This window comes from Colletotrichum fioriniae (assembly GCF_027942845.1).
Source record: "Colletotrichum fioriniae strain IMI 355084 chromosome Unknown scaffold_5, whole genome shotgun sequence".
Classification (NCBI taxonomy): domain Eukaryota; kingdom Fungi; phylum Ascomycota; class Sordariomycetes; order Glomerellales; family Glomerellaceae; genus Colletotrichum; species Colletotrichum fioriniae.
This window is the reverse complement of record NW_027076841.1, coordinates 1,681,983-1,695,514: the sequence shown is the minus strand read 5'-3', so window position 1 is coordinate 1,695,514 and position 13,532 is coordinate 1,681,983. Positions and strand designations below refer to the sequence as shown.

General features: G+C 52.1%; 4 protein-coding genes and 1 non-coding gene across 5 annotated transcripts; 2 read left to right on the top strand and 3 right to left on the bottom strand.

The window, feature by feature from the left end:
* Positions 1 to 29: 29 nt before the first annotated feature.
* Positions 30 to 3,406, top strand: SPT16 (FACT complex subunit spt16; the record flags this gene model as incomplete). The annotated part of the gene is made up of 5 exons (XM_053191303.1): positions 30 to 209; positions 317 to 401; positions 464 to 585; positions 643 to 2,248; positions 2,304 to 3,406. The coding sequence occupies 5 exons, from the start codon at positions 30 to 32 to the stop codon at positions 3,404 to 3,406; spliced, it is 3,096 nt and encodes a 1,031-aa protein (XP_053051286.1).
* A 918-nt stretch (positions 3,407 to 4,324) lies between these two features.
* Positions 4,325 to 5,975, bottom strand: LEM3 (alkylphosphocholine resistance protein lem3; the record flags this gene model as incomplete). The annotated part of the gene is made up of 7 exons (XM_065757314.1): positions 4,325 to 4,439; positions 4,508 to 4,670; positions 4,724 to 5,065; positions 5,121 to 5,514; positions 5,570 to 5,666; positions 5,734 to 5,770; positions 5,876 to 5,975. 7 exons carry the CDS (start codon positions 5,973 to 5,975, stop codon positions 4,325 to 4,327), a joined length of 1,248 nt encoding a protein of 415 aa, XP_065614083.1.
* Positions 5,976 to 6,685: 710 nt separating this feature from the next.
* Positions 6,686 to 6,773, bottom strand: N0V96_005137. Its single transcript has one exon. It is a non-coding gene; the product is annotated as a tRNA-Glu (tRNA).
* A 2,727-nt stretch (positions 6,774 to 9,500) lies between these two features.
* N0V96_005136 (uncharacterized protein) lies at positions 9,501 to 10,741 on the top strand (the record flags this gene model as incomplete). The annotated part of the gene is made up of 2 exons (XM_053191301.1): positions 9,501 to 9,986; positions 10,040 to 10,741. 2 exons carry the CDS (start codon positions 9,501 to 9,503, stop codon positions 10,739 to 10,741), a joined length of 1,188 nt encoding a protein of 395 aa, XP_053051284.1.
* Positions 10,742 to 11,066: 325 nt separating this feature from the next.
* Positions 11,067 to 11,755, bottom strand: N0V96_005135 (uncharacterized protein; the record flags this gene model as incomplete). Its single annotated transcript, XM_053191300.1, has 2 exons — positions 11,067 to 11,656; positions 11,719 to 11,755. 2 exons carry the CDS (start codon positions 11,753 to 11,755, stop codon positions 11,067 to 11,069), a joined length of 627 nt encoding a protein of 208 aa, XP_053051283.1.
* Between the last annotated feature and the right edge of the window lie 1,777 nt (positions 11,756 to 13,532).

The following is a 13,532-nucleotide window of genomic DNA, read 5'->3' as shown; positions in this document are numbered from 1 at the left end:
CCAAATCCGTCACTCACTACGCAGCGACGATGGCGGAGATCAAGATCGACAACAAGGCCTTCCATGAGCGCACTTCGCGCCTCGCCAGCGCCTGGAAGAATGACTTGCGATCCAAGGATGGCAACATCTTCCACGGCGCCTCGTCCATCGTCGTGATGATGGGCAAGGTGGAGGAGGTCCCCGAGCTGCACAAGAACAACGCCATGCACGTTAGTCGCCTCCCTTCCAATCCGCGACGACACGGACATTTCCATTGTGTTTGCCATCATCACCATGTACGGATCGAGAGCTGACTTTTTTTTTTTTGCGCAAATAGTTTTGGCTTCTTGGCTACGAATTTCCGACGACGATGATGCTGCTCACGACCGAGAAGATCTACATCCTCACGACTGCGAAGAAAGGTGAGGAGTTTTCGCCATCACTGCGTTGCACACGCAGCGAGTGTTAGCTAACTCAATCTCAGCGAAACATCTGGAACAGTTGAAGAATGGCCGATTCCCTCTCGAGGTCCTCGTTCGAGGCAAGGACGCCGCTGAGAACGAGAAGCTTTTTGTCAAGCTCGCTGAAGTCATCAAATCTTCGGGCGTAAGTCATTGCTACGCGCGACCAACATCGAACATCACTAACACAATCGTGTCGCAGAGCAAAGTTGGCACTATTGCCAAGGACACCTCCAAGGGTCCCTTCATCGAAGAGTGGAAGAAGGTTTTTGCCGATCAATGCAAAGACATCGAAGAGGTCGACGTTTCCCAAGCCCTGTCACAGCACGCCTTCTCCGTGAAGGACGAAACCGAGCTCCGAGCCATGCGAACCGCTTCCAAGGCCTGCGTCGCCTTGATGACCCCCTTTTTCCTCGAAGAAATGTCGGACATTCTTGATAAGGAGAAGAAGGTCAAGCACAGCGCACTGGCAGACAAGGTCGACAAGAAGCTTGACGATAACAAGTTCTGGAAGACGGTCGAGCTTCCAAACAAGACCAAACTTCCCGCAGACTTGGACCCCGCACAGCTGGACTGGGTTTTGGGCCCTCTTGTGCAGAGCGGTGGGAAATACGACTTGAAGATGAACTCCGAGAGCAACGACGACATTTTGCACCCCGGCACTATTGTTGCTGCTATGGGCTTGCGCTACAAGTCGTACTGCTCGGCCATCGCGCGTACCTATCTTGTAGATCCCAACAAGTCGCAAGAGAGCAACTACAAGCTTCTTTTCAACATCCACAATATGATTCTCAAAGAGGTACGCGATGGCGTCGTTATCAAGGAGGTCTACAACAAGGCTTTGAGCATGATCAAGGCCAAGAAACCCGATTTGGAGAAACACTTCTTGAAAAACGTTGGTTGGGGTGTTGGTTTGGAGAATAGAGACCCGACCTTGATTCTTAACGCCAAGAACTCCCGAGCTCTGAAGGATGGCATGACTCTCGTCATCACAACCGGCTTCAGCGATATTGAGAACCCTCAACCTCAAGACAAGAACAGCAAGATCTACTCCTTGGTCATCACCGACACGATCCGTGTGACATCGAGCGAGGCAGTCGTTTTCACCGGAGATACTCCTATCGACGCGGATTCAAATTCCTTCTTCTTCAAAGACGAGGAGGAGGCCCAGCCTACGCCCAAGAAGGAGAAGAAGGATTCCCGAGTTGGTGCTGTTGCTACTAAAAACATCACTTCTACGAGGTTGAGATCCGAGCGGACGACCACTGTCGATGACGATGCGGATAAAAGACGCCGGGAACATCAGAAGGACTTAGCTTCAAAGAAGCAGAAGGAGGGCCTTGCGCGCTTCTCCGAGTCTACTAGTGGGCAGAACGGCAAGGAGGTGAAGAAGTTCAAGCGCTTTGACTCATATAAGCGCGACAACCAATTCCCTCCCAAGGTTCGCGAACTGCAGATCGTGGTTGATGCGAGAAATGACACAGTGGTGCTTCCCGTCATGGGTCGCCCTGTGCCGTTCCACATCAACACGATCAAGAATGCCAGCAAGAGTGATGAGGGTGACTGGTCGTTCCTCAGAATCAATCTTCTCTCACCTGGTCAGGGTGTCGGTCGCAAAGACGACCAGCCTTTCGAGGATGCGTCAGCCCATTTCGTAAGAAGTCTGACCTTCCGGTCGACGGATGGCGACCGCTACCAAGAAATCGCTACCCAGATTTCCAATATGAAGCGGGATGTGAACAAGAAAGAGCAGGAGAAGAAGGAGCTGGAGGATGTTGTCGAGCAGGACAAGCTCGTCGAAATAAGAAGTAAGCTAGCCCCTTCCTTGATCACCCCGAGAAGCCTACTGACGAATTATACTAGATCGCCGTCCTGCTGTGCTCGACAACGTCTTCATTCGCCCTGCCATGGAAGGAAAGCGAGTTCCTGGTAAGGTGGAGATCCACCAGAATGGTATTCGATACCAGTCGCCGCTTAGCACGCAGCAACGTGTCGACATTTTGTTCTCAAACGTTCGCCACCTATTCTTCCAGCCTTGCCAGCACGAGTTGATCGTCATCATCCACATTCACCTGAAAGACCCAATCATGGTTGCCAACAAGAAGAAGACCAAGGATGTACAGTTTTACCGCGAGGCGACTGATATCCAGTTCGACGAGACAGGCAACCGTAAGAGAAAATACCGTTACGGTGACGAGGACGAGTTCGAGCAGGAGCAGGAGGAGCGTCGTCGCCGTGCCGAGCTTGACCGGCTGTTCCAAGGCTTTGCCCAGAAGATTGCTGAGGCTGGCAAAAACGAGAACATCGAAGTTGATGTCCCCATCAGGGATCTAGGCTTCCACGGTGTGCCATTCCGAAGCAACGTCTTCATCCAACCCACCACGGAGTGCCTGATCCAGGTTGTCGAGCCGCCTTTCATGGTCATCACATTGGACGATATAGAAGTGGCTCATTTGGAACGTGTGCAGTTCGGTCTGAAGAACTTCGATCTGGTGTTCGTCTTCAAAGATTTCACGAGGGCGCCTTACCACGTCAACACTATTCCAGTAGAGTTCCTCGACCACGTCAAGGAGTTCTTGGACTCTTCAGATATTGCATACTCTGAGGGTCCCCTCAACCTGAACTGGCCGACAATTATGAAGACGGTCACTGCCGACACGCACCAGTTCTTCATCGATGGTGGTTGGTCCTTCTTGCAGGCAGAATCCGACGACGAGGGCGAGGAATCTGAGCCTGAGAGTAACTTTGAGATCGAGTCCGACGAGCTTGACGAGGCTTCCGAATCGAGCGAGGAAGACTCCGACTTTGGCTCCAACGTCTCTGACGAGGAGGATGACGCCGAGATGAGTGATGAAGACGAGGGTGAGGACTGGGACGAACTCGAGGCAAAGGCCAAGAAGCGTGATCGTGAGGACGCCCGTGGCGGTGACGATGACGACCGCGGCCGCAAGAAGAGGAAGCACTGAGCATTTTGACTCATTGAGGGCACCATTTGATGAGAAATGGCGAATCGCAGGTACACACGGAAGCAGCGTTTTCCATGCGTGCATTGTTTTTGGTATCAATTGTATTATCAAATTTGTTGTGTAGGCGTCTAGGGTGGAGAGTATGGGGAGGATCTTGGTGAACGCGGGCCGCCTCTTGCGGCCTTCAGGGCGATGGAACAGATAGCTTTCTTATTAATCCACGATGATTCCCGAATGGATATGCTCAGTCTTGTTGGTACCATGTGATTGCATCATGAAAGCGGGCGAGGGCACTCGATAGTCTCCTTGACACTGCTTGTCAATCTCCAGCAACGACGGAGTGTTTTAGACGGAACGGAGTTAATCATGCCTTGAAAAAATAATTTGATGGTCTACCTGACCCTTAATCCTCGAACTCCATATCCCCTCGGTAGGCTAAGGAACGTTTTTGGTTTCTGCTGGTTTCCTACCTCGTCCTCGTTTTTTGAGGAGGGCTGAAAAAAGATCATCATGCAGGGGGGAAACCCAGAAAGTTTATGAAAAGAGAAAGCAGAACAAACAATGCGCGTCGTTGACCAGCCGGTAAAGATTACCATAAACAAAAGTCCCCCTTCCTGATACCTCTCCTCGGCAGCCTGAGACGCTGTGAAGGGCGGAGTTTCCCTCGTTCAGTCGGGGCCCCTGTTACTCGTACAATTTCATGTCATTCCGTGCAAAAAAGCCGCGATGCTGGCCTTCCAAATCAATGCTGCGTCAGCTTGCCCAACGTCACAGATGCGACAGGGGGGAAACGATGCGTTGGCCCCCGACTGACGATGCCGTCACACTGTATGCCAATCTTGTCGATGTCACAGAAGGTTCGGTTGAGTCAGATGCTGCACGCGCACGAAGAGGCCGCAGCGACTCATCGCGGGCCTTCTAGGCTTCGCCGGGTCGTACTTCGCGACCTGAAGCCATCGCCGAGCTAGGACCGGCACCCGGCTTGGAGCCAGGGGCATTGTTCCAGGAGAGGTAGGTGTGGTCACCAAGCTTTCTACGTGGGATATCAGTATCAATATTTTCAAGGGGTTTGGAACAGAAGTAGAAGTGTGGCTTCCTTACCTCGGCTTGATAAGATGAGTGACAGTGAAGATCACACCTAAAAGGATGCACATGCCGCCAACTACTATGTAGGCGATACCCAGGAAAGGGTTTCTGCCACCCATGATCGTTCGTGTGGTGATGACGATGGACTTGCTTCCCTTGTACTCAGTGGTTGGGAAATCTGCGTCTGGGTTAGTACTGAACAGTGAGTCGCGTTATTGAATAAATACTTACTATCGGTGATGTTGACCTCGTATGTGCCGGCCTTCATCGTCTCGTCGTCGTTGCGCTGGTAGAGCTTGCTGAAAGTTGGTAATCCAGCAGTCCTCATCCAAACCTGGAAGGCCTGCCACTCGGCGATGTTGGGTGGAGGGTGCTCAGTAGTGTAGTTGGGATACCGGACTCTCCAGTTTGGCGGCGGCACGACATCAGCTGGGTCGTACTTGGTTTCTCCATAAAGATCAGCGTCGGACGCCCAGGCGATACCCGAGTTGTTCTTCATCGGGTATATCGAGTCCTCCTGAAGCATGCGGGGCGAAGTGAACGTATCATTGAACATGGAGTTCGCAATCAGACCTGTCGCTGTGTAAGTATGTGATCTAATGAACCAGTGGACTGCGTAAAGACTTACCACACGGGTAGTACGGCTTCAGGGCATCCGAATCCCACTCAAGGGGCTCACAGGAAGAGCTGTTCACGTTGCTGGCGGACTCGGCATTTCCCTTAAGCTGCTTGTCGTAGAAGGAAGCGACATAACGTCTGTGGTTCTGGTAGAAGTTCGTCAGGTGGTAGTAGAACAGGACGGGCGGTCCCATATCCTCAGGGATTCTGAATTGAATTCTGCACTGCTTCGCCTCGTATGTAATCGGTCCGTCGGTGACATCGACAGTTGTCACAGCCCACTCGGCATTCTTCGTCTGGTCGTCGCTCTTAAACGCAGTGCTGATATACTTCGAGTCCATTTCACCAAGAGTCGAGGTCGCTTCGGTGAGGCAGTTTGTGTAGTCGATGCGAATTTCCTTGACCTTTGAAACGCGCGTTTTAGTAGTGGCCTTTTCGGTGTATTGAGACTATGTTTACCTTCGCACTCGCATAGAGCAAGAGTCCACCGATCGGAGCAAATATGATTCCGATCGTGAAGAAGAGAGGGAGGACAGTCTTGGGCGTCAAAATTGGCCTGTAGAAGTTAGCCACCGAGATTCCCTTGCGACTAGTTGTCTCTAAAGAGATATTGCCAAACTTACTGCCATGCCTTCAAACGTTGTTGTCTGAATGCCGTGTCTGTTCAGAAACATGTATCAGTATCACGATCTTCATTCTCATCGCTAGCCAGCGATTCCGCGATTGCCGAAGGGAGGTTGGCTTCGTTCCGGGGCTTCCACATACTCGCTGGGCGACGGCTCTTCTTCTTGTCTTCCTTCTTTCCAGTGTCATGTTGCGATTCGATGGAGTCGGCGTGGTTGACGCCAGGTGATGGATCGGGCATCTTGGGCAATCGTGCACTCAGAACGTATGCGCGCGATTGATGTTGGTGATGTTGGCGATCGGTTGCTGTCGAGGAAGTCCAAACTAGAATGCGCTTGACCGGACAGACAGGAGAGCCGGAAGTCAGCGTAATTGTGGCTTGGCGCGTAATGCATGTATTGGGTCTAGCGTTGTGGCTGAGCAATCCACTTCCTCGTTAACACGGAGCACTGGCAGCCGCTGTTCAGTTGTTAACTGGGCCCCTACCGATAGTAAACTGTTACCGTCCTCTGAGAAGCACACACGCAGGCCCGGAACAATGGAAGGAGCCAATCAGTCGAAGGAAATGAAAGACACCAAAGATGTAATAAACATCCACAAGATGCAATGGCGTTACAAGATATGAATGTTCAGTGAAATTATTTGGTGAGTAACTGTCCAATTCAACTCCCCAAAGGTTTCTAAGAATGGGACATTCACAGAAACAGATCCATAGCCCTACCCTGGTGCTTCTCAGTGACATTCAGTGGTCGATTGTGTAGGCACTGCACATCGAGGCATACAGAGGCGCCGCGAACTTGTACCCAGGGAAAAATAGCTAGAGTGATACATGCACGTCAAGAGGTTGCCAGAACTGCTTCTACTCGAATTGCTCACAAGAAAAATTTACAGCGCCGCGCATATATAGATTTTTGCCAACGTTCTGCAGTTGTAGATCCAAAAAGCAAAATGTTCCGAAACCGAGAATCGAACTCGGGGCTATGCCTAACCTCTCACTACCAATGAGAGGGCATCATGTTGGCCACTACACCATATCGGATTTGTGGAATTTGAGAGAAATTAGCTACCTATGACCCTCTATCGAGTCCATCGCCCAGTTGCACAGTTCGGACACTTCGTGTGCTCTTTGTCTTCCTAGCTTCAAATGGCTATGCTGTTGAGAATTCTATTTTGACCCGAAAAGCAATGTTGTCTTCTTCGTGTAACTTTGGTTGACAAATCGTAGAAAACGAGTAATACCGATTCTTTCGCCAGCCCTAGCTAGCACTTTGTCATAATGCAGTTGGACAAAACGATACCTAGCTCTCGTACACTCGTTCTTCACTTTCCATCGATGTCTCAACTTACGGAATATTTTCATCATATGGCCGCCGGGTCGTTTTTAGAACAACTATTTATTAATCATACTCTTCAGCCCTCATGTATCAGGCAATAGCTGGTGTAAAGTGCAGCAGTGGAACGCTTACACTGAAATAAAGTCTGGATTTTTTTATTACCTGCCATCGAGTGTTTAGAAGGGGAGTCTCACCAAGGGACATTTTTTGAATTTTCATGGCTAATGGATTTTGATGAAATATCTGGAAGTAAATGGTCACCATATCATGAAAGGTAGGTGCTTCAGTGTACCTAGTCCCCAGTGTTTCCAGAACAAGTCACCGAACATCCCAAATTGTCTCTGTGTTACATCACATCTAACAGGCCATTGCTTGAAACAATGATTTCGCAAACAAACATGGGCCGTTGTAAAGCATTAAGGATTCGGCTGTACGCGAGACTTGGCTGTCTGAAAAGAACTCGACAATGCGGCCTGGTGAAAGCGGCAGGCCGAGGTGTCGTTTAGAAAGTGCATCCTGAGACCAAGCAGCTCCCACAACTTTGGCTGGGAAAGGGATCGTCCCCCCTTGCCTGTACCCCTAAAAGGGTTGTACCGGCTTTGATCAGCGGGCTATCGAATGAAGGAGCCACTGGCAGGAGAGGTTTGGTGAGGGGCAATTGCGGGCGGACGGGGAAGTCCCACTGAAAGCGCCCTGAAATTCCACGGGAGGCCGTCCCCATGATGACATGGCCGAAACCAGGGGATCCAAGATGCCTCAGTGGGAGAGTACGTACCGGCTGGATATCGTCTGAGGCAAGGAGGCAAGGAGGCAAGGAGGCAATAGAATGAAAGCAGGCAAGGTGTCCTGGGATGCCTGGCAAGCCTGGGTTATTTTGCAAGTTGAGCCAGTCAGAGGCGTCGCTGAGAGCTGCACAGAATCGCAACCGAAGCGGCTTGGAAGGTGAAGCCCGGACACTTCGGGCTGCAGGGAAGGCAAGCGGCAGCCGGCCACAAGTTGATCTGTGCGCCTTCTAGAACTCTTCGACGGTCATGACTGGCCAACCGGGGCAGCAGGGCCCCTCAAAAGCTAGGACCTCACCGTCACCCTGTGGAAGGAGATGGGGACATTGAGGAGCAATGGAAGGTGGGAAGGAGGGGAGCACCTGCTTCTTTGCTGCTGCTGTTTGACTGGAAGCAGCGATGCGTCAAAGGCCCTCCGTGCCTCCTGCTTCTCAACCCCCCCACCTTCTTTCCCCCCATCCCAGAGCAATCCGCGTCCCTAAACCGAACCCAAAAAGCTTCCCTTCCCTTGGCCTTTTCCACTTCTGCCATTCTTCATTTCGTGCTCTCACCTCGTCGCCTCCTTCCGCTTCCCTCGACCTGAACAAACAAGCGAACGCTGTCCTCGTGACCAAACCTCGAACCTGGACGACAGCACCAGAGCAATCGGCCACTTGCTTCGCCCCTCGTCTGTCCTATTTCTTAGCTAGCGGCATTCACAACCTCGACCTTACTGTTCCCTGAGTTACTTCACCGCACGAAGCTAACTAGCGACTCTCTCTTCCTCCTCTCTCCCACGCATTGCTCCCGGGGATCTTCATCCCGCGTCTGAGCTATCGACAAATCTCCTTCTCGGTCCAGCCAGTTCTTCGCTCCAGTATACGGTTGACAGCATCCTCCTAATAGTCGGTGGCCAATATCACGAAAGCTAGCGAGCTCCCCGCCCAGATCATCATCACCCACTAGCTGGCTACTCCCGCTGTGGTAAGTAATAGCTCCCGTCCATTTATTGCCACGCGCAGCCCCAGCCCAATTGTCAAGGTCAAGCCCATCAAACACCGACCTTACCTTCCCTGTCATCTCACTACGACAGCTTCTGCTTTCTTTTCACAACCTTCTTGTTATCTGTACCAGACTCTTGATCTCCAACTTGAGCGTTCCATGACATTCAACTTATCCCGTCTCTCCTCTTGTTATTTGCTTGGTATCTATTTCGAAATCTTGCCACCCTACTACGTCAGAGCCCTTCCAGCCTGTTGTACACGATCCGCTTCATTTCATTTTCCTGCCTCTACCTACCCTACGTAGTCGTTAGCCTGCGGTGTTCAGCTTGATTGGTGCAGCCTGAACGCGGGGACGAAGCATTAGGTGCTTCTTTACTTGCACCCTGCTCAACGACCCCACCAATTTTACAACATTCTTTTGTTCACCATCCACCCTGAAGACCTCAGAGAACCTGGCAACCCTCCAACATTCCTCACGCTACTGTGGACGTTGTGGGCCGAAGCTGATCTGAGCACAAATAGGTCGCACTCAGCTCTCCACCAAACTACTCACCGTCAACGTCCTTAAACGCTGCGCCGATCGAACACCTTCCACCAGGCGAATCGTGACGGTCTATATTCTCGAATCGAAAACATCAATCCTTGTACGAGTAGCTATACTGCAGCCATGTCCGGCATGTTCAAGAGTCCTTTTGGGGCAAACGCCAATCCTTTCGGAGGACCTACCGATGGACCTCCCGCAGGAGGCAATGCCATTCACCGTGTAATCGAAGAGGAAGAGAATGATACTGTTACTTCTCCAACATCACCAAATTTCGGTATGAATACTGGTATGACGTTCAACGGCCCATTCGGTGGTGATGCCGCAGACGACGCTCCGCCTTCTGCGCTGAGGAGCCCACCGAACCCCGAGAGCTACCCTGCCCAGTACAATTTTGGCCGCCGAACCTCGGTTTCTGCTGAGTCTCTCAAGCCTAGTGCCGACACATACGACAATTGGTCGCCTCCTTATCACGAGAAGACCAAAGAGCAGTTGGGTCGTTTGCAAACTGCCATTGAGGGTAATTTCTTGTTCTCCCACCTAGATGAGGAACAGAGCGGCCAAATTCTCGGTGCGCTGAACGAGAAACCCATTCCCGCCAAGGATATCAAGGTAAGTTGAGTCGATAAGATAATGTTCTGGAGCTTCCTAACACTCTGCCACAGGTTATTAGCCAAGGCGACGCGGGCGACTTCTTCTATGTTGTAGAGAAGGGTTCCTTTGACGTATATGTCAACAACAGCGGTACCTTGCAGCCTGGCCCCGAGGGCATGGGTCAGAAAGTCGGAACCATCCAGGCAGGGGGCTCATTTGGTGAACTGGCCTTGATGTACAATGCTCCCCGAGCTGCGACTGTCATCTCTGCCGAATCTGGATGCACCCTTTGGGCGCTCGATCGCCTGACGTTCCGCCGTATTCTCATGGAGTCGACATTCGCTCGGCGACGGATGTACGAGAGTTTCCTCGAAGAGGTTCCTTTGTTACAAAGCCTTACGCCGTACGAGCGGTCCAAGATTGCCGACGCACTGGAGACTCAGAAGTACGCTCCTGGAGAAACCATCATCAAGGAGGGGGACCCAGGTCACGCATTCTTCCTTCTGGAAAGCGGCGAGGCCGATGCCTACAAAGGCGGGGTCAAGGAATCGGTCAAGCATTACAGCAAGGGAGATTTCTTTGGCGAACTGGCGCTTTTGAACGATGCCCCTCGCGCCGCTAGCATTGTCGCGACGACGGATGTCAAGGTTGCGAGTCTCGGCAAGAACGCCTTCCAGAGACTTCTTGGCCCCGTTGAGGGCATCATGAGACGGACAAAGTACGAGGAGGTCAAGACTGGTGTCGAGGAGATGGACCCGCTTCAAGCGGCCTGAGATGAACCTGAAGATATTTGATTTTGCGTATGATCCAAGTTTGGATGGCAGACATTGGGAAGGTTGAAGAGGGTGAATGTCAAGATTCACAACGGCGTTAGGCGGAACCCCCTACCCATCGCTCCCTAAGAGACACGGCAAGTGACGTCCAGATACCTGTTAGTAAAGATTATATTTCTTCCACGGTGCACGAAGACGTGACGTTCGTAAAAATCAGTGTTCCAGGTGGTATCATTGGTTTGGTATCTTCATTGGTACAGCTGCAGCGGGGTGCGGCACTCATGATGCGCTGCCTCGCTACGGTATATGCATAGTGCGGTGCGTCTCAGCCGCCCCTTACCCTCATTTCTTCTAGGACTTCTCGTCTCAGTTGCTCGACTGCAATCTCAGTTTCGAGCGTCCTTCCGACGCCCTTCTTCCAATTCTCCTCGAGCCCCTTCATCTCTGCTGCTACTTCTTCCTGCTGGCGTCTCCGGGCGACGGTCAGCACGTCAATGAGACGCTTCGTTTCGGCGAGGTCACGCTCGAAGCCTTTCAGCTCATTTTCGAGTCCCCAATTGCCGATCAACCACGCATTCTTTCCCCATTTGTCCAACAAGTTCAGATTTTGAGCACGAGTATCGAGGTAGGCGTAGGATATGTAGGCCTTCTGGAGTGAATCGGCGAGGCGAACACGATCTTCTGCTGTAGATGGCGCCACGGAGTCAGGGAAAGGCTCTTGTGTTTGATAACGCTCGAGATCGATGGCTTTGAGGGGCTGCTTGGAGGCGACGCGCTCCAGCTCGAGTTCGACGAGGGGGGAGAAGGAGGGTTCTTTGTAGTTTGGCGCAGGCGCCGGGGCAAAGGTGGATAATTCAGCTCGGATTAGGGACTCGGCAGCTTCGCGCTCTGCTGGCGTGGGCTCGTCATCAATATCTGCGGGCGTTGTTCATTAGTCGGTGGATATGCGCGGCAGATGGTTGGAATAACAAACGTACATGGCAGCGACTCGTGGAAGGCATTCAACGTAGACATTTTGGAGGTGCTCCCAACAAGGACTTCCCAGCCGGAGAATAAAGATAAAGACAAATTCGGGTCTGTCAAGCGGTCCGTATTGCCGGTGGAGGGGTTCGGAGGGGTTGATAGTATGGGCGATTGTTGTAGTGGTAGATGTCTTTGCTGGTGTCAAACGGGCGCGAGGCTGCCGCGATCGTAGTTCAGAAATTTGGAACCGTGGGACGACGCATTGACGCACATTGGATACCCACATACTTTACCTTAGCTGCCCGATAAGAAGATAAAGCCGGCTACAAGGAAGAAGGGCCAGTGCGTACATTTGGCTTTGTGGAATCGGGTGCACAGGCCATCCCGCCGTCGATCATTGGTCCGGGGTGCGAAGCTTGCGAGAGGTCCACTCACACAAACGCAACGCTTGGGCAGCCAGATTGCCTAGGCAGGCAAATCAGCCCTCTTCAGCAGTCGACTAGCGACGCTTCAGCGCTAGCGGGCTGAAAAGGTCCCCTGGCTTTAGGGAACCCCACCCGCCGTCTGCTGCCCCGAGTGCCTGGGCTGGACTCGCTCTACGCAATCCGTCCCGACTTTCCAGTTCTATGACAGGCGAGCACGCAAGACATCGATTAACTTGGCAGATGCATGATGGGACGACGCGGGACCTGACGTGCAGGCATGGCGTTAGTCGACGATGGCTTCTTGCCTTGCCCCACCGGGACCTTTCTTCTTTCTGGCTTTTCTTCAACAGCGCTGGGCTTACTAAAAGGCTGACGCAAGATGCTAAAAATCTGCACTTGCCTGATGAAACTGGTTGTTTTCTTTGACAGAAGCAAGCCTTATATTTATCCGAGAAACATGACAACACCTGAACCACCACAGAGGCGTCGACGATAGCGGAATGGAAGCGTTCATTACGCCTTCATACCTTCTAGACAGCTTCCACGTGGAAGCAGGCGTAACTAAGCTCTCCCAATCTCGTTTTTTTCTCGGAATGAACGTCTTCCAGAGAGTCTATCGCAACGCATTTCCACCGATCGAAGACTATTCAACATTACCAGTAGATTCTCCCATCCACACACAGTACCTAGAAAACCGGGACGAACTATTCAGCTAGAATTGCACCCGCGTCCCAGGTTCGATCCACTCAAAAGTCATCGTCTTGACGCTTGGTTCCTGATCGCTCTTCGTTCGTCGTTGCCGAGGCGCTTTCCCATTCCGTCGCCAGTAAGTCGTACAGGACGGATATGGCGGATGGTGATCCGGAATGTCACCCGGGGGCCTGGAGCAACCCAAGAGGCGACAGTTGCGAGACGTCGTCCGCCCGTCAGTGGTCCGCTACCCCGAGCTATTTGACCTTGGTGTTCCATCCGTGCCTCGCCCCCGTCGGACTATAGAAATGTGGCTGTCACCGGCCTTGCCGGAAGCAGTGGTCCGAGTACGCTCTGTTCGCGATTCCAGCCTGGATCGTCATCTTCTCATCGAGTCTCCACCACGTGAGGGGGCTAAGAGGCGGCCGCCTCTTTGGCTTAGTGTGGCGCGCTCCTGGCTGAACTATCGCATGCGGCACATCATGTTGTTGAAAGGAGGTCAACTCGGGAACTGCGAAGGATGAAGTCGCCTACCCTTAAATGTCGCTGGCAAAGCCAGCGATGAGTGCCCCCTTTTGTGGTTTGTTGTTTTGTTGTGGACGGTGGCTAGAGAAGAAGAAAAAACGTGACAAACGGCCTTGTGATACCAATGCTCCTTCTTTAAGAAGCAGATATCCCCATTGATACGATCCAGGGCCCTAGGAAGGTTTTCT